This window comes from Vombatus ursinus, unplaced genomic scaffold (genome assembly GCF_900497805.2).
Source record: "Vombatus ursinus unplaced genomic scaffold, bare-nosed wombat genome assembly UNPS02014884.1, whole genome shotgun sequence".
Lineage (NCBI taxonomy): Eukaryota > Metazoa > Chordata > Mammalia > Diprotodontia > Vombatidae > Vombatus > Vombatus ursinus.
Genome location: NW_020954662.1, coordinates 649,284 through 664,719, shown reverse-complemented (window position 1 = coordinate 664,719; position 15,436 = coordinate 649,284). Strand labels below are relative to the sequence as shown.

Genomic DNA, 15,436 nt, shown 5'->3' with positions numbered 1-15,436 from the left:
GTCTTTGGTTTTCATTTGTTTCTGGTCAATAACAGAGTTTTGGGAAGGAAGGGTTTTCTTTTATTGTCCAGTCTGCCACCCTCTTTCTTTTTATTGGAATATTTAGTCCATTCACACTTAAAAGTTATGAGTTAGGTTTATGGTTTCTTCTATTTGTGTCTTTAGAACTGATATGTTTGTTTTAAAGATTTATGATTCTTTCCTCTTTTAAGTTAGTATTTTGTCCCCAGAATTGGTGGAATGTATATTCTACTCTAAGAATTGTTCATAATGATGGCATCTCAGTTCTGGACAGAACAACAACAATAAATGACACAAGGTCTGTCAATCCACCAATAAGCATTTATTAAGCCCCTGCTATGTACAAGGCTTGTGATAGGTGTTGACAGAGCACTGGTTCAGTAGTAGGAGTACCTGAGTTAAAATCTCACTTCCGATGTTTATTTGGGATGATTACTTTACATCTGCAGGCCTTGGCTTCCTCATTAGAAAAGTAGGGAGTTTGGATGCTTCTGAGGTCCCTTCCAGCTGTAAAGATATGATCCTGTGAAACCCCAAAGTGAGACAGTTCCTGCCCTCAAGGAGCTTATATTCTACCAGAAATGCAAGTTGAACAAAGCCCTTTATGAACATCAGCTGTTATCACTGCCATTTTTCTGTAGCATGTTAAGGGTTGTATGTTATATATAAATTGGTATTTATTCCTCTTCTGAGCAAGATAATACCTAGAGTATCCCCATTCAACAGATGAGGACATTGAGCCCCAGGGAGCTGAATAATAATTACTAATTTATAGAGCATTTTACAGGGTGTGCAGGTATGCATCTGGGGGAGCCTTGAATAAGTTGTGAAGCTACCTGAATCAGACCAATTCCTTGACTACATAGGGAAATCCTCATCTCAAGTTCTTAGACACCATCCCACCAAGGACCCAACCAACCCCAGGCCCCAGAAGAGCCCTGCTCATAATTCACTCCAGGACACTCTCTTGTGCAAAACTTGCTTTTATTCCAACAGGACAGGACAGAGCTGGTCTTGGCCCTCACCCTTCTCAACAGTAGGAGCAACAGGGCAGGCAGCCAGAGGTCTCACATCCAGGAAGGAGGCTAGAAAACCATGGATTCAGAGAACAGGGACAATTTGGAAGACAGAGCTCAGGCTACAGCAGGTTAAGGCAAAGGCTGGCTGATGGGGCCGAGAGCATGGGGATAGCCAGCATCAGTGAGGGGGCCTCTCTCCACCACCATGGCTGGAGCTAGCGGAAATAGTTGGGACATTTGTGGGTGACGAGGTTCCAGGCTTCGTCAAAGGCCTTCACCACCCCAGGCTCCAGAGGGCCCTCCTCTGCTGCTGCCAGGTTCTGCTGCAGCTGTTCCAGGCTGGTCATGCCCAGGATAATGGCATCTCCACAGGCACCCTGTCAGGAGAGGAGGGAGAAAGCAACTATGTGTGCAGGTTGCATATCCTTATGACTGGAAGAGTCACAAAGGCAAGGAACGTCTTACTGTTAGTATCTCCTCCAGACACAAAAGTCTATCATCTCATTAGCACCAATATTCTCCCATTGCTGCTCTGGGGTTACTAATGGTAGACCACAATCTATGAAGACCCTCCCCCCCTCCCCCCCGCCATTGCTGGCCTTTCCCCCTTTCCCCCCACCCCACCCACGGTAAGACACAAGGTGGGCATAAGTAGGCTTCAGCATGTAACCAAGGAGGCTTGTGCTCAAGATGATCTGACCTTATTTTCCAGACATACATCTCATTATTCCACACTTCCCACCAAACTGGATGGTTTTGTATTTCCCAACCTGATTTTCATCTCTCATCCCTCTTGCCTTTGCTTGGTCATGTAGCATGTCTGGAATAGTCTCCCTTCCACCTCCTAGCATCATCAGCTTCCTTCCAGGCTCAGCACCAATACTGCCTCCTCCTGAAAGCCTGCCCTGCTCTTCTTAACTGTTACTGCTTTCTCATGCTCACATGATCATGAGGTTACTCATCTATGCATCCTACCCTTCATTAGATGCAACTCCTGGAAGGCAGGGAATATTGTTCCCTTGTGTGTCTGAATTCTTAGGGCCTCAAGCAGTGCCTGGCATGCAGCAGGTGCCCTATCGATGCTCGCTGAATAGAACTCAAAAGTACAGCCATACAAGGAGATGGTAGAGCAACCAGTGAGTAGCAACAACCAGACAATCCCAGTGGGCCCCCCTCCATGCCCAGGGACTATTTTGCAAACCCAGAAGGAGGCAGTTTCCAGCCCATAGTGGGTGAGTCTTCTTTGTAACTTGGACAGCAAGAAATGAACCCAAAAAATGAACCAGAAGGGGAGGGAATTCACCAGGGAACATGGCAGCTCCAAAGCCATCCCCAAACATCTCCCCCAACACCACACACTTCACCTTGTTCCTACCGTAGTGGGTAGTGTCCAGAATCACACACAAACAGCTACAAAGGACCTCAGAGACCATGAAGCCCGTCCTCCTCCCTCCGTACAAGTGAACTGAGTTTGAGAGAGCTGAAGTGATTTGCCACAGGCCAGAGATGTGGAGGAGGTGGAGCCAGGGTCCGCACTGAGGTTCTCTGCACGGAAACTCAACACACTTTCTACTCTCATTTAACCTCCAAACGATGCTCGGACTGAATCATCATTTGCTGACTGCCTGCTATGTGCATGACAGTGGGTTCTGTGCTGAGGGCATGATGGCATGGTGGCACCTGGACCCCATAAAAAACCCTAAGATCATGTCTCTGGAAGCCTCCCAATTTCACAGCAGGCTCCTGCCCTGTGAGAAAATTTTCTCTTGTTGCTGAACACATTCTCTTATCAGAACAGACACAGGGGTGCCTGGCCCAAGGATTTTTGTCCCTGGCTGGCCCAAGGACTGTCCCTTGTGCCAGATCCCCAAGGTCAACGCCTCTGGCAGCTAAACCAAAAAAACTCTTTTCTCCCTCAATGCCTGATATCAACAAAGTTATCTCTGCAGACTGCCTGCATCTTCCCATCCATAGATTATAGGCGCCTGCTCCCAAAGACACCTGGACCCCTGATATATCCCTTGAAGTCCCTAGATTACCTAATTAGCATCCTTGTCCCTTTCCCATATAAGCCCCAGCACCATCCTCACTAGCTCATAGGTTCCCTAAGGACTCTTTCCCGCTTCTATTGGCATCAATAAACTTTTTGCCACTTGACTCAGAGAAGGCTTGGGTATGTGAATGCACTGCAGGAGACACCTCTTCGGTATTCTCAGCGTCCCAGCAAACCTTTCAGGAACACAGAAGGCTTACAGACCCAGTATCCCTCTTTACAGGTTTATAATCTAGTTGGATCAGAACTATAATATTATCTCACATTTATAGAGCACCTTAAGGTCTTCACAGCACTTTACCCATGGTATCTCATCTGATATGGCAACAACGCTAGGAGGTAGGGGATATTATTATCCTCATTTTAGAGAAGAGGAAACCAAGGCAGACAGAGGTGTAGTGACTTGCCCAGGGTCACACTGCTAATAAGTCTGAGGTTGGATTTAAACTCAAGTCTTCCCAACTCCCAGTCCAATGCCCTATCCTTTGTGCCAATCTAGCTGCCTCTCAGATTTATCATCAAAGCCTAAGATGGAAATGTCTAAAGTTTTGGAAGGAAAGCAATGGGGGCCAGAGGAAGAGGGACACTCCTCTGCTCTGGCCCAGAAACAGGAAAGTTAGGTCAAGGAAGGCTTTCTCTTTGCCTTGTGCCACAGAGAGCCCTGGGCTCTCCAAGTCAGCACCAGCGAGATGAACAACCTCAGACAACTCCTACCTAGCTAGAAAGGCTGCGTCCTAGGCCTGATATGGGCCTTGGACACAAGCCTTCCTGACTGTGAGGCCAGCTCTCTATCCACTCTGACCAGCCACTGTCATGGGTCATTATGGTTGAAGGAAGGTATAGATAAATAGAAAAAAATCAAAGGCATGTGGGAAGACTCTAAGGTGATTTTCAGAAGCAGTTCCATGGCCCAGAGGATAAAGTACTTGGTCTGAACTCAGGAAGACCTTATACTTAGAAGCTGTGTGACCCTGGACAAGTCACTTCACTGCTGCCTGCCTCAGTTTCCCCAAAGGTCAAATGAGGATAAGAATAGCACCAAACTCCCAGGGTTATTACAAATGAGAGAATATTTGAACAGTGCCCAGCACAGCATCTGGCACACAGTAGGTGCCTTATAAATGTTTGATTCCTTCCCCTTCAGAATGAAGAAAACTGAACCAGTAGGTCGAGAGAGAGCTTTTGTGTACAAAGTGTAAATTACAAAAGAATCCCTTATCCAAGTAGGAGTTTCAGGAAGTATGCTTTGTAGTGTCATTAACCAGTTGTGTTCAAACAATATTTATCCAATTTTGCTAAAAAGCCCATTGGATCAAGGGCCAGAAAAAGTGAACAGAGACATTTCTATGAAGGAAAGGACATGTCCTCGAAATAATGCCAAAGCTGAGAATGGGCCCAACCTCCTAAAGGGCTCAAGACCCCTGGGGACGGGTGGGTTCCTGGGGCCCCTGGGGCATTACCTGGAGCTGGGAGTGATGGTACATCCACCTGAGGGCTGCTGAGGTCATACTGGGAGGGTTGGCCCCATAACATGCCACCAGGGCTTTCTTCACAAGATCAATGGCTTTAAAGTGATGTTTCTTCCAGTAGCTGTGTTGAATGGGCAGAGAGGGAAGTTCAGTGGTCAGTGCCCCCCAGGCTGGCCTCAGCAGGGCCTGTGTGGGGGCTCACCTTGGCAGAGAACCCAGGCTCCCAATCACAGGAGCCCTGACAGAGTTAGGCAGCCCAGGCCAAGTTACAGTCCTGGCTCCACCAGCCACTACTTGCTGGGTGACCACAGGTACTGTCCACTGCAAACCTCCAAGTGGGGCTGCACCTCCCCAGTGAGGATCCCAAAGCACCCAAAGTGACCTTTGTTTATGCTCAGCTACCACCCCATGAACGATTCATGAGTGCGAGACGGAGGCCGTGGGCACACGTTATCTGAGCCCTTCATTCCTCTGGGGTCACGTATTCCCATAATCACCCATCTCATCCCATGTGGCACTCTACGAGGGCCCATTTTAGGACTGGCTGCCACATTCTGGGAAGGACACTGAGAGAGTCCAGAGGAAGGTGAGGCCCCTCCAGGCCATGGCAGACACTCAAAGAAGGGTTTAGGGAACTGGGGCTGCTTGGTCTAAACTTGGGGGCAGTTGGGAAGGCAGAAGGGCACCTGTCATACATGTGAGGGCCTGTCCTGTGGACGGTTCCAAATAGGTCAATTTTGTCTCAGTGTCAGGAAACCCTTCCTCATAATGAGAGGGGCCCAAAAGGGTAAGGGGCTGCTTGAGCTTCTCAGGGATGGTTTCAAGGGGGCTCTTGTTCATGTTCGAGTTGGACCAGATGCTCTCAAAGGTCCTTCTAACTCTGAGATATGAGATGGTTTTCTGAGAGGTGGGCCAAAGGCTCATACCCATTTTACAGATGGGGAAAGGAAGACTCAGAGATGATGCCTCATCCAAGGTCCTAGAGCTACTTAATGATGAAAACAGACCTAGATTTCCAGGTCAGCATTTTTTTTTCACCATCTGATAAGCAAGTCATCTCTAAGGCAAGATGTGAAGTTCTGATTAAGCACTAGGGACTCCTAATTCCAGGCTCAATTCCTGCAATTCTGGCCATGAAGGTGAGCTCAGAGAGGCAAGAGAGATCTCAAGGGGAGATTGGTATGGCAGAATGAACAATGCATTTGGAGCCAGAAGACTCAGGCTCACATGTGAGGGCTAGCTGCCAACTAGCTCTGTGACAGTCAGTCTCTTCATCTCTCTGTGCCTCAGTTTCTCAATATGTAAAAAGAGGGAGGTGACTTCTAAATTCTTCTCCCTACTACAATCCTATAACCAATCGCACAGAAGCCAGGACCACCGGAGTCAGGACAGTTTAAGATGGTCAAAACCCACAGGAAAGAGGACTCAAGGATCTGGGAGGGATCAGAACATTCTCCCATCTCTGACCCACTCACATGCAGCTCACCGATTCCGGTAGATCTCAGATAAATTCCTCCCAAAGAATCGACCTATTGGCTGATTTTCATCCTCATCTTCATAGTTGTATTTGCCAGTCAGGAGACCACCTGTGGAAAGGACAGATAGGGCTAAGGATACCCACATGGACTTAGAGCTCAGTAAAAGGAAAAAGGCTACATGAGGCTGGGGTCTCACTTTTCAACTTGACAACAATCCAGAAAGAAGCAGAATGAATGAAAAAGCACGTACTAAACATTATTAAACTATTGCAAAGTAGTCAAAGCTAAGTGCTATAAGTGCAGATAAAAAGGCAAAAAAAAAAAAAAAAGTCCCTGCCCAACTGTTTACATTCCTACATGGGAAGATGATACTTGTAACTCTTGAGAACTGTATATTATGACATTTAGAAGGAGTATATATAGACAGAAGGTGTGGGTATCAATTGACTTTGATGGGATGATAAAAAATCTAATTAAGTGGTGAAAAGGAATTGTACTGGGAGAAGAAGAAGAAAAGAAGAGGTAGAAAAGGGTAAATTACATCACATTAAGAGGTGCAAAGGCCTATTAGAATAGAGGGAAAGAAGGGAAGGAGATGAGCATTGTTTGGACCTTACTTTCATCAGATTTGGCTCAAAGAGGGAATAATATACTCAATTAGGTGTAGAAATGTAACTTACCTTATATAGGAAGAAGGAGGGGAAAAGAGAAAGAAAAGGGAGGGTGCTGATAGAGGGGAGGGCAGATTGAGGGAGGTGGTGGTCAAAAGCAAAATTCTAATGAGGAGGGAAAGGGAGAAAGAGAAAAAATCATAAATAGGAGGGAAAATAGGATGGAGAGAAAGACACAGATAGTAATCATAACTGTGCATGTGAATTGGATGAATTCTCCCGTAAAATGGAATTGGATAGTAGAGTAGATTAAAAACCATAATCCTATAATATGTTGCTTACAAGAAACACATTTGAAGCAGAGGGATACACATAGAGTAAAGTAAAGGTAAAAGACTGGATTAGAATATATTATGCTTCAGCTGAAGTAAAAAAAAAGCAGGATGAGCAATCCTGATCTCAGACAAAGCAAATGCAAAAGGAGATCTAATTAAAAGAGATAAGGAAGAAAACTACATCCTCCTAAAAGGTACTATATACAATGAAGTAATATCATCACTAAACATATAAAGCAAGTGGTATAGCAACCAAATTCTTAGAGTAGAAGTTAAGGAAGTTACAGGAAGAAATAGACAACAAAATTATACTAGTGGGAGACCTCAACCTTCCCCTCTCAGAACTAGATGAATCTAACCATAAAATAAACAAGAAGTTAAGGAGATGAATAGAATTTTAGAAAAGTTAGATAGGGTAGACCTCTGGAGAAAACTGAATGGAGATAGAAGGGAATATACCTATTTCTCAGCAGTACATGGCACCTACATGAAAACTGACCATGCATTAAGGCATAAAAACCTCATAAACCAATGAAGAAAGGCAGAAATATTAAATGCATCCTTTTCAGATCATGATGCAATTAAAATTACATGTAATAAAGGGTCATGGAAAGACAGACTAAAAATGAATTGGAAACTAAATAATCTAATCCTAAAGAATCAGTGGGTCAAACAACAAATCATAGAAACAATCAGTAACTTCATCCAAGAGAATGGCAATAATGAGACAACATACCAAAACTTATGAGATGCAGCAAAAGCTGTTCTTAGGGGAAGTTTTATATCTCTAAATGCTTACATGAATAAAATAGAGAAAGAGGAGATCAATGAATTAGGCATGCAACTAAAAAAGCTAGAAAAAGAACAAATTAAAAATCTCCAATTAAATATGAAATTAGAAATTCTGAAAACCAAAGGAGAAGAGATTAATAAAGTTGAAATTAAGAAAACTATTGAACTAATAAATAAAAGTAAGAGCTGGTTTTATGAAAAAAGAAAAATCAATAAAAAAGATAAACCTTTGGTCAATTTGATTAAAAAAAAAAAAGACGAAAACTAAATTACCAGCATCAAAAATGAAAAGGGTGAGGGGCAGCAAGGTGGCACAGTGGATACAGCACTGGCCCTGAAGTCAGGAGGACCTGAGTTCAAATCTGGCCTCAGATCAAACACTTGACACTTACTAGCTGTGTGACCCTGGGCAAGTCACTTAACCCCAATTGCCTAAAAAAAAAAAAAATGAAAAGGGTGAATTTACCACCAAAGAAGAGGAAATCAAAACCATAATTAGGATCTATTTTGCCCAACTATATGCCAATAAAGTGGACAATCTTAATGAAATGGATGAATATTTACAAAAATATAAATTGCCCAGATCAATAGAAGAGGAAATAAAATACTTAACCCCATTTCAGAAAAAGAAATTGAACAAGCCATCGATGAAATCCCTAAGAAAAAATCTCCAGGGCGATATGGATTCACAAGTGAATTCTATCAAAAATTTAAAGAACAACTAATTCTATACAAACTATCTGGGAAAAATAAGTGAAGAAGGAGTCCTACCAAATTCTTTTTATGATACAAATATGGTGCTGATACCTAAATTGGGAAGAGCCAAAACAGAGAAAAAAAATTATAGACCAATTTCCCTAATGAATATAGATGCAAAAATTTTAAATAAAATATTAGCTAAGTGATTACAGCAGCTTATCTCGAGGAATATACACTATGACCAGGTAAGATTTATACCAGGAATGCAGGGCTGGTTCATTGTTAGGAAAACTATCAGCATAATTGACCATATCAGCAACAAAACAGAAGTCATATAATTATCTCAATAGATGCAGAAAAAGCATTTGACAAAATACAACATTCATTCCTATTAAAAACACTAAATAAGGTCTGTATCCCAAAGAGATCATAAAAATAGGAAAAGGACTCACATGTACAAAAATACTTATGGCAGCTCTTTCTGTGGTGGCAAAGAATTGGAAACTGAGGGGATGCCCATCAATTGGGGAATGTCTGAACAAGTTGTATTATATGAATGTAACGGAATATTATTGTGCTATAAAAAATGATGAGCAAGTGGACTTCATAAAAACCTGGAAAGACATGAACTGATGCACACTGAAATGAGCAGAACCAGGAGAACACTGTACATAGTAATAGCTACATTGTGCAATGGCTGACTTTGTTGGACTTAGCTCTTCTCAGCAATGCAAAGATTTAAGACAACTCCAAATCTCATGATGGAAAATGCTATCCACATCCAGAGAAAGTACTATGGAGTCTCAGTGCAGATGGAAGCATACTATTTTCTCTTTTCTTTTGTTGTTTTGTTTTATTTCTTCTTTCTCATGGTTCCTCCCATTAGTTCTAATTCTTCTATACATCATGACTAATGTGAACATATGCTTAATATGAATGTATAAGTAAAGCCTATATCAGATTGCACACCATTTTGGGTAGGGAGAAGGAGAGGGCAGGGGAGAAAATTTAAAACTCAAAATCATAGGGAAGTGAATGTTGAAAACTAAAAATAAATTAATTAATTTAATTTTTTAAAAAGTCCCTGCTCTCAAAAAGTTTACTTTCTAACCAGAGAAACAACATGAAAGACCAGGCCTGGAAGAAGCATTTGGGTGGCAAAAGTGAATAAGAGGCTGAGTGGGGTAACAGGGGACGTCAAACCCGCCCTGGGATGATGGCCAGGGTTCATTGGTTCATAATTCCGGAACTGGGGGTGGAGTGGGGCTGAACTGGGAGGGCAGGAAGAGGAGAAAGCTAGTTCTTCTAGGGCAAAGGGGCAAAACCAGAATGAAATGTAATGAGGGAATATTTAACAAAATAAATAAAAATATAAGAAAACTACTATGTGGCCCACAAGGTTACTCATGTGTGAATTATTGTCTCCTGTTTCTAATTGATCCCACTGAGACCCCCCCACCATCCTTGGACACTGTCTCTCTCTTCCTCCACCTTCTTCAAGTTAAGCTTAGAATAGAGACTTAGTAGGTATAAGGGAAGCCACAATAAATTCAGATTTCTGGAGCAATCTTTATCTTTAAAAAAATGAGGTAACTCTATGAGGTAGTTAGTATAAATATTATTTCCCCCATTTGGCCAGAGAGGCTGAGAGAGGGTGCAATTTGCCCATGGACACACAGCTAGCAAGTATCAAAGCCCAGATTTGAACCCAGATCTCTTGACTTCATGTCTTCATTCTACTATCCTACCCCACAGACTCTGGGGTCCCTCCCCCCTCTTTCCTCATACCAGCCAAAGGATTGAAGGCATAGAACCGCAGTCCAAAGCAACGCAGGCAGGGGAACAGCTCCGTCTCCACTTGCCTGGTGATGGCATTGTACATGCCCTGTGAGGGAGGGAGGACAGCACAGATGAGGAGGCTCAGGGAAGGGAGAACCCCCCAAACCAGTCCAGGTCAGGAGAGGTCACCAGGTTGGCACATTGGCTGGAGGTCTAGTCCAACTCATTCACTTTACAGATGAGGTAACTGAAGCCCAGAGATGGCATTAGGTAGGAAGTGGCAGAGTCAGGATTTGAACCTAGGTCTTCTATCTCCAAAGCCAGCGCTCTTTCTGCCCCAAAGCACTGGGAGTCAGAGCCCAAGTCCCAGCTGGGCCATTTACTAGCAGTATCACATGGGGGCAGTCCCTCCCTCCTTTGACCTTGAGGGTAGAAAGGTTCCCTGCCCATGGGGCCGTTGAACCTAATGACCAAGAACGGCCTGCAGGATGTCCAGCAGCATCCCGGGCTCAGACAGCTGCTCACCTGGTATACCGTGGGGAGGACCCAGCCATTGTTCTTGCAGAGGGTGCAGATTTCAGCTACTTCCCAGGAGGAGTAGTTGGAGAGGCCCAGCTCTACAAACTTACCCTGCAGGGGAGAAAGAGAGAAAGAAGGAGTGGAGGGGGAGGGGGAGGGGGAGGGGGAGAGAGAAAGAAGGGAGGGAGGGAGGAAGGTAGGAAGGAGGGGGAGGAGAGAGAGGGATGGAGAGAGAGGAGGGGAGAAAGGGAAAAAGGGAGGAAGAGGGGAGAGGAAGAAGGAAAGGGTGAGAGAAAGGGAGAGGGAGGGAGATGGAGAAGGGAGGAAGAGGGGGGAAAGAGAGGGACGGAGGGAGAGAGGTAGGAAAGATAATCAGAATGTCTTTGTGAGTAGGGACTGTTTCATTATCTCCAGCTCTAGCACAATGCCTGGCACATGGTTAGTAATCTTGAATGAATGACTGATTGATTGATTCACTAAGGTCTCTCCAGATCTGACATTCTGTACCGTAATTAGTCCCCTCTTTACCATCCTCTGCTCTCACCTCCTTGTGCAGCTCATTGCAGGCCTGCAGCGTCTCCTCTACTGGGGTGTTATGGTCTGGCATATGCAGGTAGAAGAGATCTATTCTGGGGCACTGCAGCCGCTTCAGGGAGGTCTCCAACTGGGACCGGACACTGTTGGCCCCGAGGGTCTTCCCATCCAAAGGATTGGCCTTGGTAGCAATTTTCACTTGGGGAGAAAGAAGGTGGGAGGAGTGGCTGAGATTCAATTCAATTCAAGCAACAGACAGAAAATTCTACAATATAATATTTGCAAGTGCTTAACAGTCCCTGGCTCATAGTATGCACTTAATAAATTCCTGTTTGCTTCCTTCCTTCATGGACCCCTATGTCAATCTGGCAAAGCCCATGGACCCATTCTCAGAATAATGTTTTTAAATAATTGAAATTAATATCACATTTCTGTGAGAAGGTGGTGAAAAGAAAGATGAGGTTTTTGTTTTTTTTTTGTCCAATGTCACAGATCGTCTGAAAGCTATCCCAGAACCCCAGGGTTAAGAACCCCCGATCCAGCTCACATGTCTTATCTTACCTTGGATAATACCAAAATCTACCAAGGAAAAATGATTTATCCAGGTCACCTGAACATGGGCTTTCCTGAAAGGAAGAGAGAGTGGGGGTGTGTGTGTGTGTGTGTGTGTGTGTGTGTGTGTGTGTGTGTGTGTGTGTGTGTGTGTGTGTGTGTGTGTGCCTGGCATAGAGGAAAGAATTCTGGATTTGAAGTCGAGAGAGAGCTCAGCTGCAAATCCTGGCTGGGCCACTGACAACCTGTGCAGCCTCTGGCAAGTCACTTACTCACTGTGGGTCTCAATTTCCTCATCTGTCAAATAAGGGATTTTATTGCTCAGTAGCTCTGTGACCTTGGGCAAGTCACTTCACTGAATCTGTTTCCTAGCCCCTAGAAGGAGCAGGCTGGTTGGGTCAAATGATCTCTAATCTCAAATGCTACATCTGGTGTTCCTATGAATGAGGGGGAGGGGATCTGGAGACAAGGGAGTCAGGAGAAGAGGACAAAAGTCAAGTTTAAGTCCAATCAATAAGGTGTCATTTTAAATTTACTTGTCACACCTGTTACTGAGCTCCCAGACTTAAGTCACCTGCCTAGTGTGACACAAAGCATTATTAAGTACCTACTGTGTGCCAGATGCTTTACAGATATTGCCTGATTTGATCCTCACAACCACCCTAGAAGGTAGGTGCTATTGTTATCTCCATTTAACAGTTGAGGAAACTGAGGCAAGCAGAGGCTAAGTGACTTGCCTAGGGTTATAAACTAGTAAATGCTGAGGCTGGATTCCAACTCAGGTCTTCCTGATTCTTAGCTGCCCATGGAAGGCAGTCCAATCACTTAGGTGGTTTCCTCTACTTAGTTGGTTTCCTCTACTTAGTTTCATACTCTATCCTTCCTCTCTTAGCTGCCAGGAAAAAGATTGGGTCCTAGGGCAGCTAGGTGGTGCAGTGGATAGAGCACTGGCCCTGAAGTCAGGAGGACCTGAGTTCAAATTCGGTCTCAAACCAAACACTTGACACTTACTAGCTGTGTGACTCTGGGCAAGTCACTTAACCCCAATTGACCCCCCCCAAAAAAAAGTACACACACATGTAATTTATGGGGCAGACAGGTGGGGCAGTGGGTAGAGCACCAGTCCTGAAGTCAGGAGGACCTGAATTTAAATCCGACCTTAGACCAAACACTTAACACTTACTAGCTGTGTGACCCTGGGCAAGTCACTTAACCCCAAATGCCTAAAAAAACCAACCAAACAAACAAACAAAAAGAAAAAGATTGGGTTCTGCTAGGAACTTTGTTTTCAGCTACAACTACAATTTGGGGGATAGGACCCAGCCTAAGTGGTGGGCGGGGGTGGGGAAAGAGGTGGTGGAGAGGAATGGTGGTTAAAGGGCCCTGATTAGCAAGAAGCTGGAAAGATAATTCAGGGATCATGGGAACACAAGTGTAGAGCTGGAAGGCCTCTAGACATTTAGTCCAAACCTGTCGCTTTTCAGGTAAGGGGAAAATCTTTTTGGGTCTCAGTTTCCTCATCTGTAAAATGAGAGAGTTGTGATGTGATGACCTCTAAGGTTCCTTGCTTCTCTCAATTGATGATTCTATACCCAGAGAGTTCAAGTACTTTCTTAAGGTCACAATGAAAGTTCAGAGCTCGGATCTGAGAGCGTACAGATGTATAATGTGTGTGCCCAGTCGTTTCAGTCCTGTCTGAGCCTTCATGACCTCATTTGAGGTTTTCTTGGCAAAGATACTGGAGTGATTTGCCATTTCCTTCTCCAGCTTATTTGACAGATAGGGAAACTGAGGTAAACAGGGTGAAGTGACTTGCCTCGGGTCACACAGCTGCTAGTAAGTGTCTGAGGCCAGATCTGACTCAGGTTTTCCCGACTCCAGGCCTGGTACTCTACCCACTGCACCACCTGGCTGCCCTGAATTGTAATACTGAATCCCCAAACCCTCCTTCCTCCTGGACACCAAGATGAAATAAGTAATGCTCAAATGGGACAATGTGGAAGAAAGAAGCCCTGGGCTGCCAGTCCTGTCCCAACTCTGCAGTTCATTCACTGTGTGTGTTGCCTTAGAGAAGTCATTTCCATTTCTGGGCCTCAGTTTCCCTCTCTGTAAAATAGGGAGTTGAGATAAAAGTGATCTCTAAGCCCATTCAGTCCTGACATTCCACTTTCTAAGGTTTATTTGAGTTCTAACAATCTGGGTTCTAAGGTTTCTTCCAGCTCTTACATTCTATAAATTTGAGAAAGCAGCAGATCACCTACTCAGGGAGGCAGTCTGGGGTGAGATCAGGCACTGAAGGACTAAGGCCATAAATGGGGCTCATTCACTTTGCTGAAGTGTGGCAAGGGAAGACTCTACCTGAGTCTCTCCTCCAGCCCCAATGGAGGCTCTAAGTAGCATCACAACCTTGAGACAGAACAGACCTATTCCCTCTCTCCACCCCACCTCTCAAACTCCTTGGTCTCTGAGTAGTGCCAGATAAAATTGAAAAAGTCCTCTCCCTGACTTGCAGGAAACCACGTGCAAAGCTTCACCCAAGGTCAACAACGTGTCCTCCCTTTCCTTAGGCAGGAGCTTTAACTCAGCCTGGCAGGCTTCGAAGGAAGTATTCGGGGGCATGCTTGGGGGCAGGGAGCCCATAGGAAGGCTACTAGCCAAAGAGTGAGTAACTATGATGAGAATCTAGTTACTGCTCGGGCCGACCGTCATGGGGCTGGGGACACCTTGGGAACAAGCGTCCTTTAAAAGACGCCAGGTAGGCGCCAGGGGAAGTCAGAGTGTTTGGGAACCTGCTGATTGAGGGAGGCAAGGGTTAACTCTGGAGAGGCAGTAAGGCCAGAGATTAATTACACTGTTCAGGCGAGGAGGCAGCCTCTTTCGGAGATTAGAATGCACGCCTTTGGACCCACTGGCCAGGTGAAAGCTAGGGATGCAAAGGTGTCAGGGGACCCAAAACAAAATGTTTTGGCGGGGCTGCAGGGGAGGGCACTGAGAACCCAGATCAAGAGGACTGAGGATGCAAGGCCCAGATGAGGAGTTCTGGCCTGTACCGGCCTCGGAGCCGGGTCAAGCGTCCAAAGGTGCACTCCTCAGACTGCGGCATCAAGGAGAGTCGAGGCTGCACGACGTCAGGACCCACTTGCCACGTCTGGGGTGGGTGGGATTCAAGTTGCATCTCACTCGGTGGCATAGACCCTGGAGGGCTGGGCAGAGGCTGGCTTACCTCCTTTGCTGCCGTCCTTTAGCCCCAGGTCCATGCTGCCCAAGAAACTCTCAGACTGGCCTTCGCCATAATAGTGGGCCGTGTCCACCTCGCGGTAGCCGCGGTCCAGGAAAGTCTGAATGGCGGCCTCGCTGGATGCCTGGTCCATGCGCCAGCCCATCTCCATCGCGCCCAGCACGGTGGCCGGACGGTCCTGATTCCGAGCTGTCCAGGACATCGCGGCGGCTGCGCTAGGAGAGCAGAGCAGACACTTGCGCCAGGAGGGCAGAGCAGTCACTTGTGCGCTCGAGGCTCTGGGCAGGAGGATCTTTATGCGCGCTGCCAGCACATTGGAGGCGCCGGCCCCGCCCCG

At 45.5% G+C, this 15,436-nt stretch overlaps 1 protein-coding gene across 1 annotated transcript; it reads right to left on the bottom strand.

The window, feature by feature from the left end:
• Positions 1 to 988: 988 nt before the first annotated feature.
• Positions 989 to 15,384, bottom strand: LOC114028515 (aflatoxin B1 aldehyde reductase member 3-like). The gene is made up of 7 exons (XM_027842784.1): positions 15,085 to 15,384; positions 11,320 to 11,507; positions 10,782 to 10,886; positions 10,266 to 10,362; positions 6,049 to 6,148; positions 4,554 to 4,683; positions 989 to 1,417 (listed from the first exon to the last, which is right to left on the bottom strand). The coding sequence occupies exons 1-7, from the start codon at positions 15,299 to 15,301 to the stop codon at positions 1,256 to 1,258; spliced, it is 999 nt and encodes a 332-aa protein (XP_027698585.1). The 5' UTR covers positions 15,302 to 15,384; the 3' UTR covers positions 989 to 1,255.
• Positions 15,385 to 15,436: the final 52 nt, after the last annotated feature.

Bases quoted from the DNA above. Each gene is read 5' to 3' on its own strand.
- LOC114028515 (XM_027842784.1), bottom strand. From the start codon at position 15,301: ATGTCCTGGACAGCTCGGAATCAGGACCGTCCGGCCACCGTGCTGGGC. The intron at 6,149-10,265 runs GTATGAGGAAAG...TCCTTTCCACAG, and splicing joins TGCCTTCAATCCTTTGGCTG to GTGGTCTCCTGACTGGCAAA. The intron at 1,418-4,553 runs GTAATGCCCCAG...CTCTCCTGACAG, and splicing joins ACCATCACTCCCAGCTCCAG to GGTGCCTGTGGAGATGCCAT.